The following is a 15,814-nucleotide window of genomic DNA, read 5'->3' on the forward strand; positions in this document are numbered from 1 at the left end:
CCCCGTGCAGTTTCTGTGGGGGAAGTTCCGTGAGGGAGAGCTCAGACTGAGGAGACGTCTGAACTAGAGCAGCTAGCTTCTCACAATGGTGCCTCCACAGAGGGCGCCGCTTCTCGTGATATATTCCTCCAACGACAATGCACCGAGGCCTGTTCTGTCCTGGCTGCCACAACTTGAAGGGGACAGAGATGAGTCCCACGAGATTTTTGATCTCAGAGACCTTCCAGTTTGGGGAGACAAGGGGATACTTTGAGGTGCCCACCATAGTAAAAATAGTTACTGCTTTAAGAGGGATATTCACCAAGTGCCTTGGCAATTCTTAGGAAGAAGTGCTTTCTTTCATCTGGGCAAATCAGGAAGACTTAGCGGAAGAAGAGAATTGAGCCTTAAGGTCCAGTGGCTAAGAATCTGCATTCCTAATGCCTGGGTCCCTGGTTCAATCCCTGGTCAAGGGACTAGATCCTGTGTGCTGCAACTAAGACCCAGCACAACCAAATGAATAAGTAAATATTAAAAAAAAAAAACAGAAGCAATTGCCCCCCAAAAAAAATACTTCATAATTTTTTTAAAAGGCAGGTAGGGCTTAAATTTATGTAAAAATCATTCCCTTCTACTAAAAGTTTTCATAAAATTTACTCAACATGAGTAGCGTTATTCCTCACCTGCCAACCTGTCTTTTTCCCTTTTCACATGACATTAATGGTGGAGTAAAGGGTAGACTGAGGGTTATGATTAAGGTAGAATACAAGAGTATAACTTCCTTTTATGACTCTGCCACTGCATTTGTGGAAGAGGGTGGTTCTCTATCCAGCACTAGTGGTCAAAAGTTACCTCGAAAAAAAATAAAGTTGTCCCCCACTTGGGACTTTCGAAGAGCTACTTCCGGTCTGGTACTCCCTCACAGCTGCTTCCTGTTACCTGGCTCCACCTGGCAGACAGCAGCTGCTAAAGTGTCGCGCTGTCATTTATCCTCATACGTCTGCCTCTCAGAACTCTGTTTTAGTAAAATCAGCAGCCATCCTGTCCTGCTGCTCCATGTCAGCACTAGGGAATATCCCCATATGAGAGACCAGAGACGTTACAGGAGCGGCATCATTATTCTGTAGCACCACAGCCACTCCTCTGCCTTCTGACAGTGTCATTTTTCAGCCCCATCATGCTGATCTGTGTGCCGTGCACAGATACGTATCATTCCTTCCCCCTTTTTTTTCAGACCGAGCTAATAGATCTGTCTACAGTGGATGTGATCCTCATCTCTAACTATCACTGCATGATGGCCCTGCCCTACATCACCGAGCACACCGGGTTCACAGGCACGGTCTACGCCACGGAGCCCACCGTTCAGATCGGCAGGTGAGGGCATTTCTTCTTGAGCTGGGAGTGAGTGGCTGGAGAACTCCTCCCTTCAGCAGCAACTGTTTAATAGCGTGTTGCACCCAGAGGCACTGTTGTTTCCTCCTGAGCAGCTTTGACCCAGAGAAACAGAATGAATAGACAACTCTGCAGATAAAACAAATGTTCGTTGGAGTTGCCTAGAGATGGATGCTGCGAATAGTGGTCATTTAATCTTAGAAAAACGGAAAGAGAGGGATAGCTCTTCTGTGCAGACAACACTAAGAGAGGTATCATTCAGTAGGTGCCACCGAGATGCAACACAGAGGGCTTTGGGGGAGAAGGGAACACAGCATATTTAAGAAAAAAAGAATATTTACTACTTTGCCATCAAAATTTTCCCCCCTTTTAGTGCAGATTATAAACAGAGACGTCTTGCAGGATTTCCCTGGTTGGTCCCGTGGCTAAGACTCCACACTTACACTGCAGAGGGTACAAGTTCAATCCCTGATCAGGTAACTAAGATCCCACATGCCAATAAAAGGAGAAAAGAGAGAGAGATGGCTGTTAGAAAACAGGATGAATATTTAGATGAAGTTGTCTGTACTGTTGACGGAGTGAAACTCAAGACCCAATGAAATGAAAACCTCACAGTCTTTCTTTGACTCTGAGAATGCTGTGAGCCAGAGTTCAGCCCCTCCCAAGTCTCGGTGGGACAGAAGGTTGTTTCAAGTAACATAGCATCATTTAGTGAGAAAAAAAAATTATGTGAAGAAAATTACCCCAGAACAGAAAGAATTGTGTTGAAGCAAACAAACCGGTATGATATGAGGTAAAGCTATCAAGACCCAAAATACAGGATCTAAGTGCAATATAGACTCTTAATTCTAGGTTCTAGAGTCTGGCTGAAGTCCAGCAAGATGGAATTACCAGAAGTGAAGCAAAATCTGTCCATGGTTTTTGTGTCAAATTTATTACCCTCAGTGTGTACAGAAAAACCATAAAAGATATGAGGGAAAGACATAACAGAAAAGTAAAGGTGATGGATCAGTTTCAGGGAGAGGAGAAACTGAAAGCATTAGATTGTCTGAGAAAGCTAAATCCTGAGGATGGACATACCAGAATGTTCTCCTGAAAGCTACAGCCACAACAGTCATGAGCCTGAATCCCGGATCTTCAAATGCCAGAACAGGTGCTGCTCCCTTGAGATGAAAGACAGTGATGGTATTAGGAATAAGTAAATGAGACAAAATGAAGTTTCCAGCATTCAAATGCTAATAAATTTGTGGCTTTCCATGCCTGTATGTTTATTGGGAGAGGATTTAAGTCGATATGGAACATCTGTACTGGATTATGTGGGGGAGTCAAGATGTTAAAAGTCTGTTTCTAGCTTTCTGGTCATCCTGAAGCTATCCAGGGTCCTCTCAGTGCTCTGTTCCATGGCTTCCTCAGAGCATGAGATCTTTGATCCAGTTGAGTGAGGCATCTCTCAGGTTCCCTCAGGTGGGAGTCTGTGGAAATCCAGCTTGCAGTCGCAGAGCCTGTCCTTTGGCAGGTCCTTGAGTTAGAGCTTTAGGATTAGTTCTTAGAATGTTCTTGCATGTGGAATTTTGTTACTTCCTAAAACATATATGAAGAAAATTTGTTTCATCAGTTTAAAAATGTCCATTTAATGTTGTCATTAAGAAACAATCCTGCCCTCACCTCTGCTACTACCAAAATCAGATACTTCATGCTCATTTAGCTTTTTCTCCTGCTGTATTTTTGATTACTTAAATAAAGGCAGAGATCTTAAGAGTGAGAGTAAAACCATAAGTTTAAATATTTCAGCCTTTTGAGATAAGCAACACTCCAGGCTTATTTTAAAGGTGAATTAAATCATTTACATTCTAAATTTTTAACATGGAAATTCAAGACAGAGTCTAAGTTTTTGTTCAGCTTTATATAAAATAGTGCCCACATTTATATGAAACAGGAAGAAAGATAATTGGGGCTGCTGCTGCTAAGTCACATCAGTCGTGTCCGACTCTGTGCGACGCCATAGATGGCAGCCCACCAGGCTCCCGTCCCTGGGATTCTCCAGGCAAGAATACTGGAGTGGGTTGCCATTTCCTTCTCCACTGCGTGAAAGTGAAAAGTGAAAGTGAAGTCGCTCATTCGTGTCCGACTCTTAGCAACCCCATAGACTGTAGCCTACCAGGCTCCTCTGTCCATGGGATTTCCCAGGCAAGAATACTGGAGTGGGGTGCCATTGCCTTCTCCGATGATTGGGGAGGGGCAGGCAAACAAGCCCATTTCTCTTGACTGTGTTAGGTGCCATGTTTTTCTGACTCTCTTTTTGAGTGTTTATCTCTTTCTTTGTTTCAACTCAGGCTTCTCATGGAAGAGTTGGTGAACTTCATTGAACGAGTGCCCAAGGCTCAGTCTGCCTCCTTGTGGAAGAACAAGGATATTCAGCGGTGAGCAGTGGGTGGTCTACTCCCCTTGACAGTTGTGGGGGGCAGGGGAAGGACTTAGCAAAGCAGTCTCAAGTGTTTTCTTGTTTTCTGCTTAGTTTATACTGTTAGAACTAAGATTCTCTTTTTCCCTATTTCATGGAAGAATTATGTTTGATTCAACCAACATATTTTGAGAGGCAACCACGCCATATGCAAGGTAGTATGCTAGGTTTGGGTGTTTTTTAAACTTAGTAAACAATTGGCTGTCTCTTTGAGGTGCTTAGGGGTAATGGGAAGTCAGACAATGAAACATGTATACATTACAGTCTTGGGTGGCATGTATTGTAACAGATGCTTGGTCACAAGGCTATAGGCACTCAGAAAATGAAGATGTTTCTTTGCTTAGGGAACTGAGGAGGACATTCCTTAGGAGATGACAATTAAGGTACGTCTCAGAGAAAGAAAAGGACTTCTCCTGATAGAAAAGGTCATAAAGTGCGGTCCAGGCAAAGCATCGTAGGATACAGCAGTCCCCAACCTTTTTGGCGCCAGGGGCCCATTTTGTAGAAGAGAGGTTTTCCATGGACTGTGGCGGGGGATCGTTTGGGGATGGTCCAAGTGCATTACATTTATTGTCCACTTTACTTCCGTTATTATTACATCAACTCCACCTCACATCATTAGGCATTAGCTCCTAGAGGTTGGGGTCCTGATATAGTATATTCAGGGAACAATGAGAAGTCCAGGGTGGATTAGAATTGGTTGAGTACAGAGGGGAAAGGTGAAATGTCCCTAGACAGGGACACTGAAGCAAGATAATGAAGAGTCTACCGTGTGAAGACTGATTTTTCTGTAATCGGGTGTGGGAAGTCATCGGGGGAGGTTGATGAGACAGAGACATGATCACATATCTACTGAGAGGAAGCAGCCCCAGAAGCAGCATGGAGGGTGGATGGAATACAGAGACAGGAGCAGGAAGCCCAGTGGCAGAAACCCAGGCAAGAGAACAGAAGCCTGAACTAAGAAGGCTGTAGCAGGAGAATGAAGAGGTGAAGGGAGTGGAAATGCAGTCGAGAAGGCAGAGAGGCAGCTTGGTTCTTCTCCCATGCCGTGTTTGATGGACAGTAGAGGACACCAGTCAGTCTTAACACATTGCAGCTGGTCACCCCTGCCAGTTGCTGCCCTTAGCCCCCAGCACCCCAGCCCCAGCCCTCCAGGCCTGGCGTCCAATGTCAGAACTCGTCTGTAATTTCTTAGGTGTGTTCCTTATACTCCTACCCATTCCACTCTTCCAGCTACCTCGTCCCTGAGTTCTTTCCCTCTAGGTCCATGATTTGTGAGCCATCGATTACCTAAACTCTAGAATGTCTTGGGTTTTGTGACATTCTTTCTACAAGGATACATGAATATGAATAGGCTTCCCTGGTAGCTCAGACCATAAACAGTCTGCCTGCCACGCAGAAGACCTAGGTTCGATCCCTGGGTCAGGAAGATCCCCTGGAGGAGGAAATGACAACCCACTCTAGTATTCTTGCCTGGGAAATCCCATGGACAGAGGAGCCTGGCAGGCTACAGTCCATGGGGGTCGCAAGAGTCAGACACAAGTGGTCAACTAATACACACTATGAACATGTAAATAGGAGAATATGCTTTGTTTGGTTTTTTGCTTATATTTTATTTTTTTTTAAATGTGGACCATATTTAAAGTCTTTATTGAATTTGTTAGAATGTTGCTTCTGTTTTACATTTTGGTTTTTGCCCCATGCAGCACGTGGGATCTTAGCTTCCCAACTAGGGATCAAACTCGCACCCCCTGCATAGGAAGGAGGGTCTTAGCCACTGGACCACCAGGGAAGTCCCTGCTTTGTTTTTATACTGTGACTGTCTCAGAGTTTGAGAATATGAATCTCCTCTATGCTTTCTTTGTCATATATGTTACTTATCTTGTTTAACTCACGTAGCACTTGTTATGTGCCTGACCCTCTTCTCAGTGTTTTCTTCAATTCATTTAGTTCTTAACATGATCTTTTTGCAGAAGAGAAAACAGGCACAGCGAGGTTAAATAACTTGTTCGGGTCAATCAACTAGTGGATGGTAGGATTTGGATTCAAACCCAGGCAGCTGGGCTTGTCAGGATCCCAACACTGAGCCACTAACCACTGTGCTGGGCAGCCCCTCAGCCGTTACAGGCCTCTCCTGCAGAGTGAGTGAGCCCCTCATGTGATGCAAGGAGGACCCAACAGTGCACATCTAATGTGTTTTACGGGTCTTCTTTGTGTCTCTGTTTCCTTGACTGGGGACATGGTATGTCTGACTTGTCATTAGGAAACGCTTGATAGACGCATGCGTTTCTGAGTCTTCTCAGTGCACATGGCTGCTTTCCTTGATCTGCCAGCTTAGTACAGGTCCCCTCCCGTCCTGAGTGCGTTCTTATTCTCAGCTTCCTTCCTCCTGCCCATCACATACCTCCTCCCCTTTTTTTCCCTCTCCTGTCTGCCCACTGGCCCACACTTGTCCCAGTTCCTCTCTTCACCCCTCTCCTTAGAAACCTGAGGAGTTTGTTTTCACTTGCTGTGGAAGATATACCCCTTGGCTCCCCTCACTTCCTCCTTTTAAATTTATACCCTTAAATATTCTGCCACGAAGAATTTTGGCACACCAGTGATGATGTTCAAAGGTCACTGTTTCCTGATTCCCAAACCCTGGGCCAAGCCTTGAGACGTCCAAGTCCTTATTTTGCCTTTTTGTCCGTGACCTTGGACAGAATACTTGGCAGTGGTCTTTGCTTCCCACGCTTTGTAAAATACAAAATAACTGGCTCACCAAAAAAAGTGCCATCGTATTTTAGGGGAAAAGGTAAATTGAACTTGAAGGAGCAGAGGGCTAGGGAGGGGGCCTGAAAGTAATTTCCTGAGGTGCTTTAGGATATCTCTGTCTTTTTAAAAAGGTGCTAGTGAAATAAAACCTTGAATCTGTTATCTCGCCACCTGGTGGGCAAAAACCAGAAACTGTTGAGAGGTAGCTTGGTAGAGAAGAAAGAATAACTTGGACCAATTGGAGACTGTATTTCATTACTTTATGTATCCTGAGCATATTTCTGATCCCTGTCAAGCATTTTGTTTTGGTTTTTGAGCGTGATATGAGCCATAGTTACTGATAGGGAAAGAGAAGAGTCTGATTATTGGAAAGATTACACCGAGGTGACAGACAAATTAAGCAAGCCATGTCCTCGTTTTTTTCTCTTGAAGAAATTCAGCATAAATATTAGAACTGGTAGAAAAATGTGAGGAGCTATTTTGTAATTGACATCAGACAAAATAGTCACCCAGAATTTCATCTTGGGCCAGAATACTAAAAGTGTTTCATGTGAACATTTATGCTGAAGAATTTACACCCCTTGAAAAGTTCCCCGTGTCATAAGCCAGATGATATCATATGTCCCAAGACACTGTGACAGACTCTATTGCGAAGCACTGTTTGCTTGCTGTCACTTAGTACAGTGACCAAATGTACTAAGATACAGCTGTATCTTTTCTTTATATCTCATTTATTTTTTAATTCCTGCATTCCCCTTGTTCCATTCCTATAAAATAGGGGTCACAAACTCAGATACCTCTAGGGATGAGGAAGGGGTAGGTAAGTACGGGAGTGGGGTTGGCTGCCAGGAACCATGGCCCGGTGACTACACCTCTCTAAAGGGGCAGATGGCACACAACTTCAGCACATTTTTGGCCATATGGGAAAGCGAGCCCATCACTGCCAAAACCTGTTCTTTTTTTTTTTTTTATGAGAAGCTCAGGATCTGGATGTTTCACATGTGACGTTTTTTTTCCCTACCTTTTAAAAAGTTGACTCTCACATTAAAATAAAATTCTGGATGAACACCTCAAGCAGAACACCTCCGTGAGTTGGATTCAAGCCCCTAATTTTTGACCTAAACGTTATACAAGCAGTCTCATGGTTAAGTGTCTAAAATTAATGCATCTTAGTAGCTTAAGTTACTCATAAGACCATCAGCCAAAAAAACAATACATGAAAATCTTTCAGACTTACTGGTTTCTGACAAATTCCCTTAAATCACAAGAAGTTAGTTTGAATTGGCATTTGATTTAGTATTAGTGTGTTTACCAATCCCTCATCCCCCCCAAAAAACCATTACACTTGCTTTTTGGCAGCTGTCAGACTCCCCAACTCAGTTGACACTGCTCCCTGAGATTTGTTTAGAAGTTAGCTATCCTTCTTCTTCATTTTGACATTGCAGCTTACACTTCTTGACAGAGATTTTTGAAGGGTAGGGAAAGTAGAATCCCCTACCATAAAATTTTTGAGCCTCTGACATTCCCATATACACTTCAAAATTTAGGTTTTTTAATGGAAAAATTTAAAAGCACAATATTGCACTGAAGAAACTAACCCATCCTCTAATATTTTTTATGTAAGTGTAACATTTTTTGTATAAAACTCGAAATCTAAAATTATAGTTAAGAGACTAAATCATTACAAGATATTGTCAACAATCCTCTGACAAGTGTTAAGGAATTATGCATCAATATATCCCTGGCTGAAATGTTATGGTGATTTTCAGCACTCAGAGCTTAAATTGTGGGTTTATACCTTATAGAAGACATAGTTGTTGTTTTTTTTTTTAAAAAAGCATACTGTATTTGAAGTTCCTCTGTTCTGACACTCCTTGGGTATTTATAGATGAATTTATCAGGTCTCACTATGTAGTAGGAAGAAAATTAAAGCTGTGGGCTTAGAGGTCAAATAGACTGATGTTTGAATTTCAGATCTGCTTTTTAGCTCCAGAAGTTTATCTCCTCTAGGCTCGGTTTCCTTGTTTATGTAACAGGAATAGTATTAGCAACTTGACAAGGTTGTTATGAGGACTAAATGAGTAATACAAATAAAGTCCTTAAAACAGTGCCAGGCACGTAGTAGGTGCTCAGCGAACACCAGCATCCTTTGTCCCTTTAATGATATACGAAGCTCACATCACCCCCGTTTCAATAACCGTCACACATCTGCCTTCCTCAGCCTTACTTACCTTTCAGCACTACCTTTCCTAGTGAGAGCAAAGTATTTAGTGTAGCAGAAGGGAAGTTATTTTTCTAATCCCCCTGTTGATGATCATTAGCAGTATCATTAAGATTCCGGGACTCAGTCTTCTTTTCTGTAATATAGGAGAATTGAATTGAACACAGTTCACTTATGTTAGAGCTTTTAAAGATGTCCTTAAGCAGGTTCTCAGAGAGTGGTGGTACTTTGATGGCGTCATCACAACTTTGCAGTTCCAGAAACTTAGTCATTTCGTTGCACTTAGAGTCAGTTAGCCTCTGAGGCGTAGGTTTGGCCTAACTAAACTCCCAGGATACTGACTGACAGACAAAAACTCTATTTAAATTACTTTATCCTGAGAACCAGGAGTGTTCATCTGCCTTGGGCTCTGTTTTGGGCAGCAAGTCCAGTTAAAGAGATCAAATTATAGATAAGAGGGGTTTGATAAGCAGAAAATGAAAGCAGAGATGGTTTAGGCCCTCTCAAGAATTATTTATGTCATGCTTTGGTAGCCTAAACCATTGCCTTTGTGCTTTTAAGAGAGAAATTGATCTAAAACAAAAATCAAGGTTTATAATCTGATTTCAGTTTAGTATTAAGAAATGCTTGATTTTCAGGTTTTAGTTTTGGTAAATTCCATAAAGATCATCAGGCTTCCGTGGAGACTCAGTAATAAAGAATCCGCCTGCCAGTGCAGGAGACTCAGGTTTGATCCCTGGATCAGGAAGATCCCCAGGAGAAGGAAATGGCTAATCTCCAGTATTCTTGCCTGGGAAATCCCATGAACTGAGAAACCTGGCGGGCTACAGTGCATGGGATCACAAAGAGTTGGACACGACTGAGCAACTAAACAACAAAAATAATAAAGATCATCAGTCCGCTAACACATCTCCATCCTCCCGCCACCTCGTGTGTATTAAGCACACTTCACTATAATGAGAGGAAAGAAATTTTTTTCTGCTTCTTTTCTTCTTTGTATTCTGCTCTTATATTTATTTTCATTAATTATATTCATTCAGCCATTCATTCATCAAACACTTAGAAAAAGCCCAACCAGTGTTTTATTTATAAGCTTTTAAGTGGTCCCTGTGGACCTAAAAGTCTTGCTCTTTTACGAAAACACATGATCTTGTGCTGGTAGGATGGAAGAACAGACAGCAGAGCTCTGGCGTGATGTCAAGCCCTGGGAAAAAATGTTTATTAAGCACTCAAGTGTGATAAGAACAAAACAAAACAATGAAATCTTTTAGAAAGTACTTATTAAACATTTAGACTCTGAGAACTTGACTTTGATAAATTAGAAAGCCAGCAAAAACAGAACTAGTTCCCACTGGGTTTCCTTATCCGACTTATCCTTAATCAGCCAATAATCCTAATGGCTTTAAATGGTTCTGTAAAGGCCTCTCTGTAATTATGGCATCAAGCATAAGTTTTAGGGAAAGCTGAATTAGGCGAGATGTTAGGAGATAGAAGGAGAAAGGGACCATGTATCTTGAAAGAGTAAAAATGGTGTTAGCGAAGGGAATTTGAGGGTAGAAATAGGAAGCTCAGAGGACTTCAGTCTTGCTTGTTGATTAACTCTCAAGTGCCTGGCATTATGATAAGTTTGTAGGGAAATGCCCCTAGAAGTTTAAGGCATCGTACCTGTACCCAAGGAGCTTGTTGAGCAAAGATTACGTACTAAGTGGCGAGACTCAGGCCGGGCTTAGCAGATTAAGCAGGGTTTGAATGAGGGAAGAGGTCATTCTAAGATAAGAGAATATTTTGGGCAAAAACATGGCAACATGGCATGATGGAGAGGGTACTGGTTTGGTTACAATTAGCCAGTGCACACCAAGAAGGGGAGAGAAGCATTGCAAGCTAACCATGTACAAAAGAGCATTCAAAGACTGTTCTTTTGGAAAAGCCAACAATACATTTGACTGATTTCCTGGTTGAACTCTTTTGTCTAGCGGATAGAAAATTTATCAAAATTGTTTGTGAAAACATAGTCACCAAACCTATGTGATAAAGGAAACCTCTAGATGTTTCCAATAAAGAAATGACAAATAATTAGTTTTAGATCTGAAAGTAGTGTAGTCTATATATAAGGTACCAGAATAAGATAACCAAAGAATTTAAGCATAAGAGTAAGGGGGAGGAATTCATAGGCACTGAATAATCATAGATATATAATGTTCATAATACAGTATACATATACACATGTGTGTGTGATTACTCATTTGCTGTGGTCTTCAACAGTTTTTGAAGGAAGCATTTTACCTTCCATGTAGATTTATGAAGGGAAGAAAAGAAGTTAGGTGAATTATTCAGTGTTGTAACTAAAGCAGAAATCAAATTTAAATTGGATATGATGACCATGCTGCAGATGTTCTGTACAGTTAGAGTTTGTAAAAATGTCATTGACCAGACCTGAGAAAAGCCCAAACTTAATTGAAAACAGTGCCTCTGTACCAGAGCACGGCCCAAGACACTTCCTAATTTATTAGTAACTGGGTCTCCCACCAGGCCACACTTTTCTCAGGCTTCACCAGGAGGATCCCCCTCTTGGCTCACTCACGTTGAGGTTGGAAGGATTCAGTTCCTCAGGGATGTTGGACTGAAGCCTCCCTCAGGTCCTTGCTACATGGGCCTCTCCTCAGAGCATCTCACAACGTGGCAGCTGGCTACATCAGAGCGAACAGGAGGCCAAAGGAGAGATTGTGGACAAGAAGGAAGTCACAGTCCTTTGTGACCTAATCTTGCAAGTGACCACTTGTCACCTTTGTCATATTCTCTTCACTAGAAGCTGGCTGGTAGGTCCAGCCTACATCTGGTGGGAGGAGCTCACACAAGGGGGCAAGTATGGGAGGTGGGGAGCCTAGGAAGCCGTGTCAGAAGCTGCCTGTCACCCATCCTAAGCTGAGCAAGTCAGACTAGAGACCAGAGTCGTGGGGACCTGCCTGACCTTCCTCTTCTGGCTCACTGATCAGTTTCTCCCAGATGCTTTCACCACCTCGCATGCTTTCTTAGGGCTCACCTCTCCCCAGACTTACCAGTGAGCTTCAGATAATACAGACACATGGATCAATGGAACCAAATAGACAGCCCAGAAATAAACCAGTGTACCTAAAGTCAGTTAAAGAATGTGCATCTGATCTAGCTGGTGTGTGACTTGTTAGCACAGTCTCGAGCAGAGGTGTCTCTGTGGTAGGGCCTTGGCAGAGCTGAGAGCAATTAAAACAGATCCGACTGAGATGAAAGATGTGGTTGGGCATCATTATTTATCACTCTAGCCACTCACATAATAACCTTCCAGCTCTGGTGGCAAGTTAAGAAACTCCTGCTCATACCCAGCCCAAAAGAAGAAGTCTTTATTCTTAAGGGCAGTTCTGGGAAGCCCAAGCCATAGGGCCTCCTGATCTCCAGGAGTTTAAAGGAGGAACTAAACCAGGGCTTCTCAGGTGGCTCAGTGGGGAGAAAAAGAGAAAAAAAAACTCACCTGCCAATGCAGGAGACATAGGTTCGATCCCTGGATCAGGGAAGATCCCCTAAAGGAAAAAATGGCAACCCACTCCAGTATTCTTCCCCAGAATATTCTGTGGACAGAGGAGTCTGGCGAGCTGTAGTCCACGGGGTCGCAAAGAGTTGGACACGACTGAGTACACGTACACACTCAAAGCAGGGGAATAACTTGGGTTCTTCCTTGAGACTCTCTAGAGCAGTGCCTGGGCCACTTAAGTTCAGCGTCATGGCAGTTCATCTAAAGAAGTTACCCTGGGTTAAAGTCCACTACAGTATTGTTAGAAAATGCTTGTTCTGGGGCAACGATGGCTGTGTATGTTGGGGAAGGTTGGAGAGAGTCCTCACCCAGCCTCTGTTCTATGGCAGACACTTCTGTGCATTCTGTTCTTCACTCCTCACAGGACAACTCTAAAAGGGAGGTGATACTCTCTTTTTCACAAATGAGGAGACTGAGGCTCACAGGTGAAGAGGCAGTGCTGAGATTTACATCCAGACAAGTCTAAATTGTCTGCTCTTCCCCTGGTGTGCCTCTGAGAGAAGCCTCTCCTTCCTCAGTGGGTGGAAGATAGTAGCAGGGTTGCAGAAGGAGACAGAAGTGTCCGTGGCGGCCCCTTGCCATGCACCTACTCCAAAGAGGGCTTCTGTGCCACTTCCTGGGCTCTGGGACTCCATCAGCCATCTTCGGGATATGCACCTGGCCGAGACAGGTGTCACAAGACCTGAGAAAAGGTGACAGGTCGCCTAGATTTTAAAGCAGGAGTAAGGCATACCCAATGGCTCAGTGGTAAAGAATCCACCTGTAGTGCAGGAAATGCAAGAGACGCGAGTTCAATCCCTGGATCGGGAAGACCCTCTGGAGGAGGGCATGGCAATCTGCTCTAGTATTCTTGCCTGGGAAATCCCATGAGCAGAGGAGCCTGGTGGGCTACAGTCCATGGGGTCACAGAGAGTCAGACACAACTGAGCATGCACGCACATTGTCCACACAAAATATGAAGAGGTGGACAGTGGAATGTTATGGCTTGGAGGGAGCCTGGCACTTAGAGAGCTCCTTATATAGTTCAGTGTGTAGAATGTCGGCTGAGGCAGGACCATGATAAAGAAAAGCCTTATAAGTCATGCTGAGAGCCTTGAATTTTATCCTGAATGTAATGGTGAACCATTAAATTGGAGGAGGAAAGAGAGAGAGAGAGAGAGTGTGTGTGTGTGTGTTTGTGTGTGTATAGAGATTTGCATTTTCAGTGTATCATTTAGCCCCTTCTTGGAGGGAAGACAAGTATGTAGGCAAGGATGACTTATGATAGTTTTCCATGTCTCCTTTTTTGCCTTGTACTGTTGTAAAAATTTTTTCAGGCTAAGTTCCTGTGAGCCGAGGCCTTTATGTTATACCTATTCAATTCCTTACAGGACTTGAGTACCAGGACCATAATCAGGGCTAAGTAAATATTTATTGACTCAATATTGTCAAACCTAAATCAATTCACTCTATAGAGGACAGGTACATGAAATAAGAAAATCTTCACCTGTTTATGCAGAAGGTAACAAGAAGGATTGTTATTTTGTTGCTGCAGAAACAAAGGTGAAGAGAGTTGGACCTACGTGATCTGTGTGCTGTTTTTTACTGAATCTCTGTTCCATGTTTACATTATTATGACCATAGAAATGCAATTCACTGGCCGTATAACATTGTTAGGATTTTTTTTCTTGCACAACTTTCTGTTTTCCCTTGAGTTAGTAATTATCTTGTTTATTTGCTTAGTTTTCTGTGTGCGTATATGCTCAATCACTCAGTCATGTCCAACTATTTATGACCCCTTGTCTATAGCCTACCAGGCTCCTCTGTCCATGGGATTTCCCAGGCAAGAATTCCAGAGTAGGTTGTCATATCCTTTTCCAGAGGATCTTCCCGACCCAGGGTTCAAACCCGCATCTCTTGCATTGGCAGGTGGATTCTTAACCACTGGGCCACCTGGAAAACCCTTACATATTATATTACTAATTGATCTGTAACCTTTCCCCCATTTGCCTGAGTCTCTCCTCAGTATGTTCAGACTTGATGAATAGTCTGACAGTTTTATCTTCCTGTTCTAGAAGTTCCCTCCCTGAGTCTTCATTCTTACCCTGTCTGGTGTCAGATGCTCTTGGGACTGCTACACAGCATTCAGTCTGGGACTTTCTCCACCTTGATCCTATAGATTTCTTCACCCTTTTCTTCTGGTAGAAGCTCTATTTTCTGGGCCTTTCTTTTTCTGGTTTACACCTTCATTTTGCCATGTCTACATTCTACCCTCACACTCCAATAGAAATGCAAACTAGATGTAGTTTGCTCATAGAATTTTTTAAGTATTGTGCTATTTTCTTCTGTCTCTCAGAAATGCTGTTGAAAAGTCCAATGTTATTAAGGCTTGATCTCCCGTATATATACTATTTATGCCTCTGTGGAGACTTTTAGAGTCTTCTCCTTGTCCTTAAAGTTTATGATGATGTGTCTTACCTAAAGATAGTTTACATTCATGGACTGAGCTTAGTGTGTCCTTTCAGTCTAGAAAAGTGTCGTCAGCTATGGTGAAGTATCTGTTTTGTGTCTGAATCTGGCCTGCTACTGTTTTTATAAATAAAGTTTTATTGGCACACAGACACACTCATATCATTGTGGTGGTATATGGCTAAGTTGAATAACTTGACAGAGACTGTATGTGGCCTCCAGAGTTTAAAGCATCTGTGGCCCTATATCTAAAATGTTTGCTGACCTTCAATCTAGAAAATGGAGAATTTCAATTCTGGTTTAAACAACAAATTTTCCCCCCTTTTAAAATTCCTTCTTTCAATTTTTGTGTGTTTTTTGGAACTTGTGTTATTTGGATGTTGAACTTTCTGAACTGAAACTCAAATATTTCTCTCTCCTCTTTGCCATCACTGTTTTGTTATTCTGTCTGGGAATTTCTTTTATCTCCCAACCTTCCTATGAATTTTATTGTTTCTGCTACTTATTTCTTGTTTTGACATAAATTTTTCTATATTTTTAAATTAACCTTTTTATATTGTAATATAAAACACAGATACCAAAAAAACCCACAAAGCTTGATATATTGTTAATGAATTATTATAAAGCAGCTACCCCTATAAACACCACCTAGGTTAAGAGATAGAAAATGTCTGGTAACTCAAAAGCTGTGTCCCTGTGTGCCAGTCTAATCACAGCACACGCTGAAACATACATAGAGTGTGGATTTCAGCCCGTCACCACATCACCCTTCCTGCAGCTCAGATTGTCCCATCTTCAGACAGTGAAACCATATTCAGTTTATCCACTATGTCCTTTTGTTACATCCTTTGTAGTTTTTGATAGTTTGCTTGTTATCTAATGTAGCAGGATGTCTAAGACTCCTCTTTTACATTCTTAAATCTGGAATCACCCATTTCTCCAAGAAACTCTGGATTCTTTTAGTGGGAAATGGGGTTTTGAGCTCCCATTCTGGTTG

The 15,814-nt window shown here is 42.5% G+C and overlaps 1 protein-coding gene and 1 long non-coding RNA gene across 4 annotated transcripts in view; one reads left to right on the forward strand and one right to left on the reverse strand.

The window, feature by feature from the left end:
- The window catches only part of INTS9 (integrator complex subunit 9), a 116,992-nt gene that overhangs the window by 51,523 nt on the left and 49,655 nt on the right, over positions 1 to 15,814 (forward strand). For all 3 annotated transcript variants that reach the window (XM_081496169.1, XM_081496189.1, XM_081496178.1), the window contains 2 exons: positions 1,214 to 1,353; positions 3,705 to 3,791. In XM_081496169.1, coding sequence (XP_081352295.1) covers positions 1,214 to 1,353; positions 3,705 to 3,791 — 227 coding nt within the window. The remainder of the gene's footprint in view (positions 1 to 1,213; positions 1,354 to 3,704; positions 3,792 to 15,814) is intronic.
- LOC145509011 (uncharacterized) lies at positions 2,611 to 11,523 on the reverse strand. The gene is made up of 3 exons (XR_014055783.1): positions 11,389 to 11,523; positions 8,818 to 8,943; positions 2,611 to 2,952 (listed from the first exon to the last, which is right to left on the reverse strand). It is a non-coding gene; the product is annotated as an uncharacterized LOC145509011 (long non-coding RNA).

Source organism: Giraffa tippelskirchi, chromosome 1 (genome assembly GCF_054371585.1).
Source record: "Giraffa tippelskirchi isolate mGirTip1 chromosome 1, T2T-mGirTip1v1.2.pri, whole genome shotgun sequence".
Taxonomy (NCBI): Eukaryota; Metazoa; Chordata; class Mammalia; order Artiodactyla; family Giraffidae; genus Giraffa; species Giraffa tippelskirchi.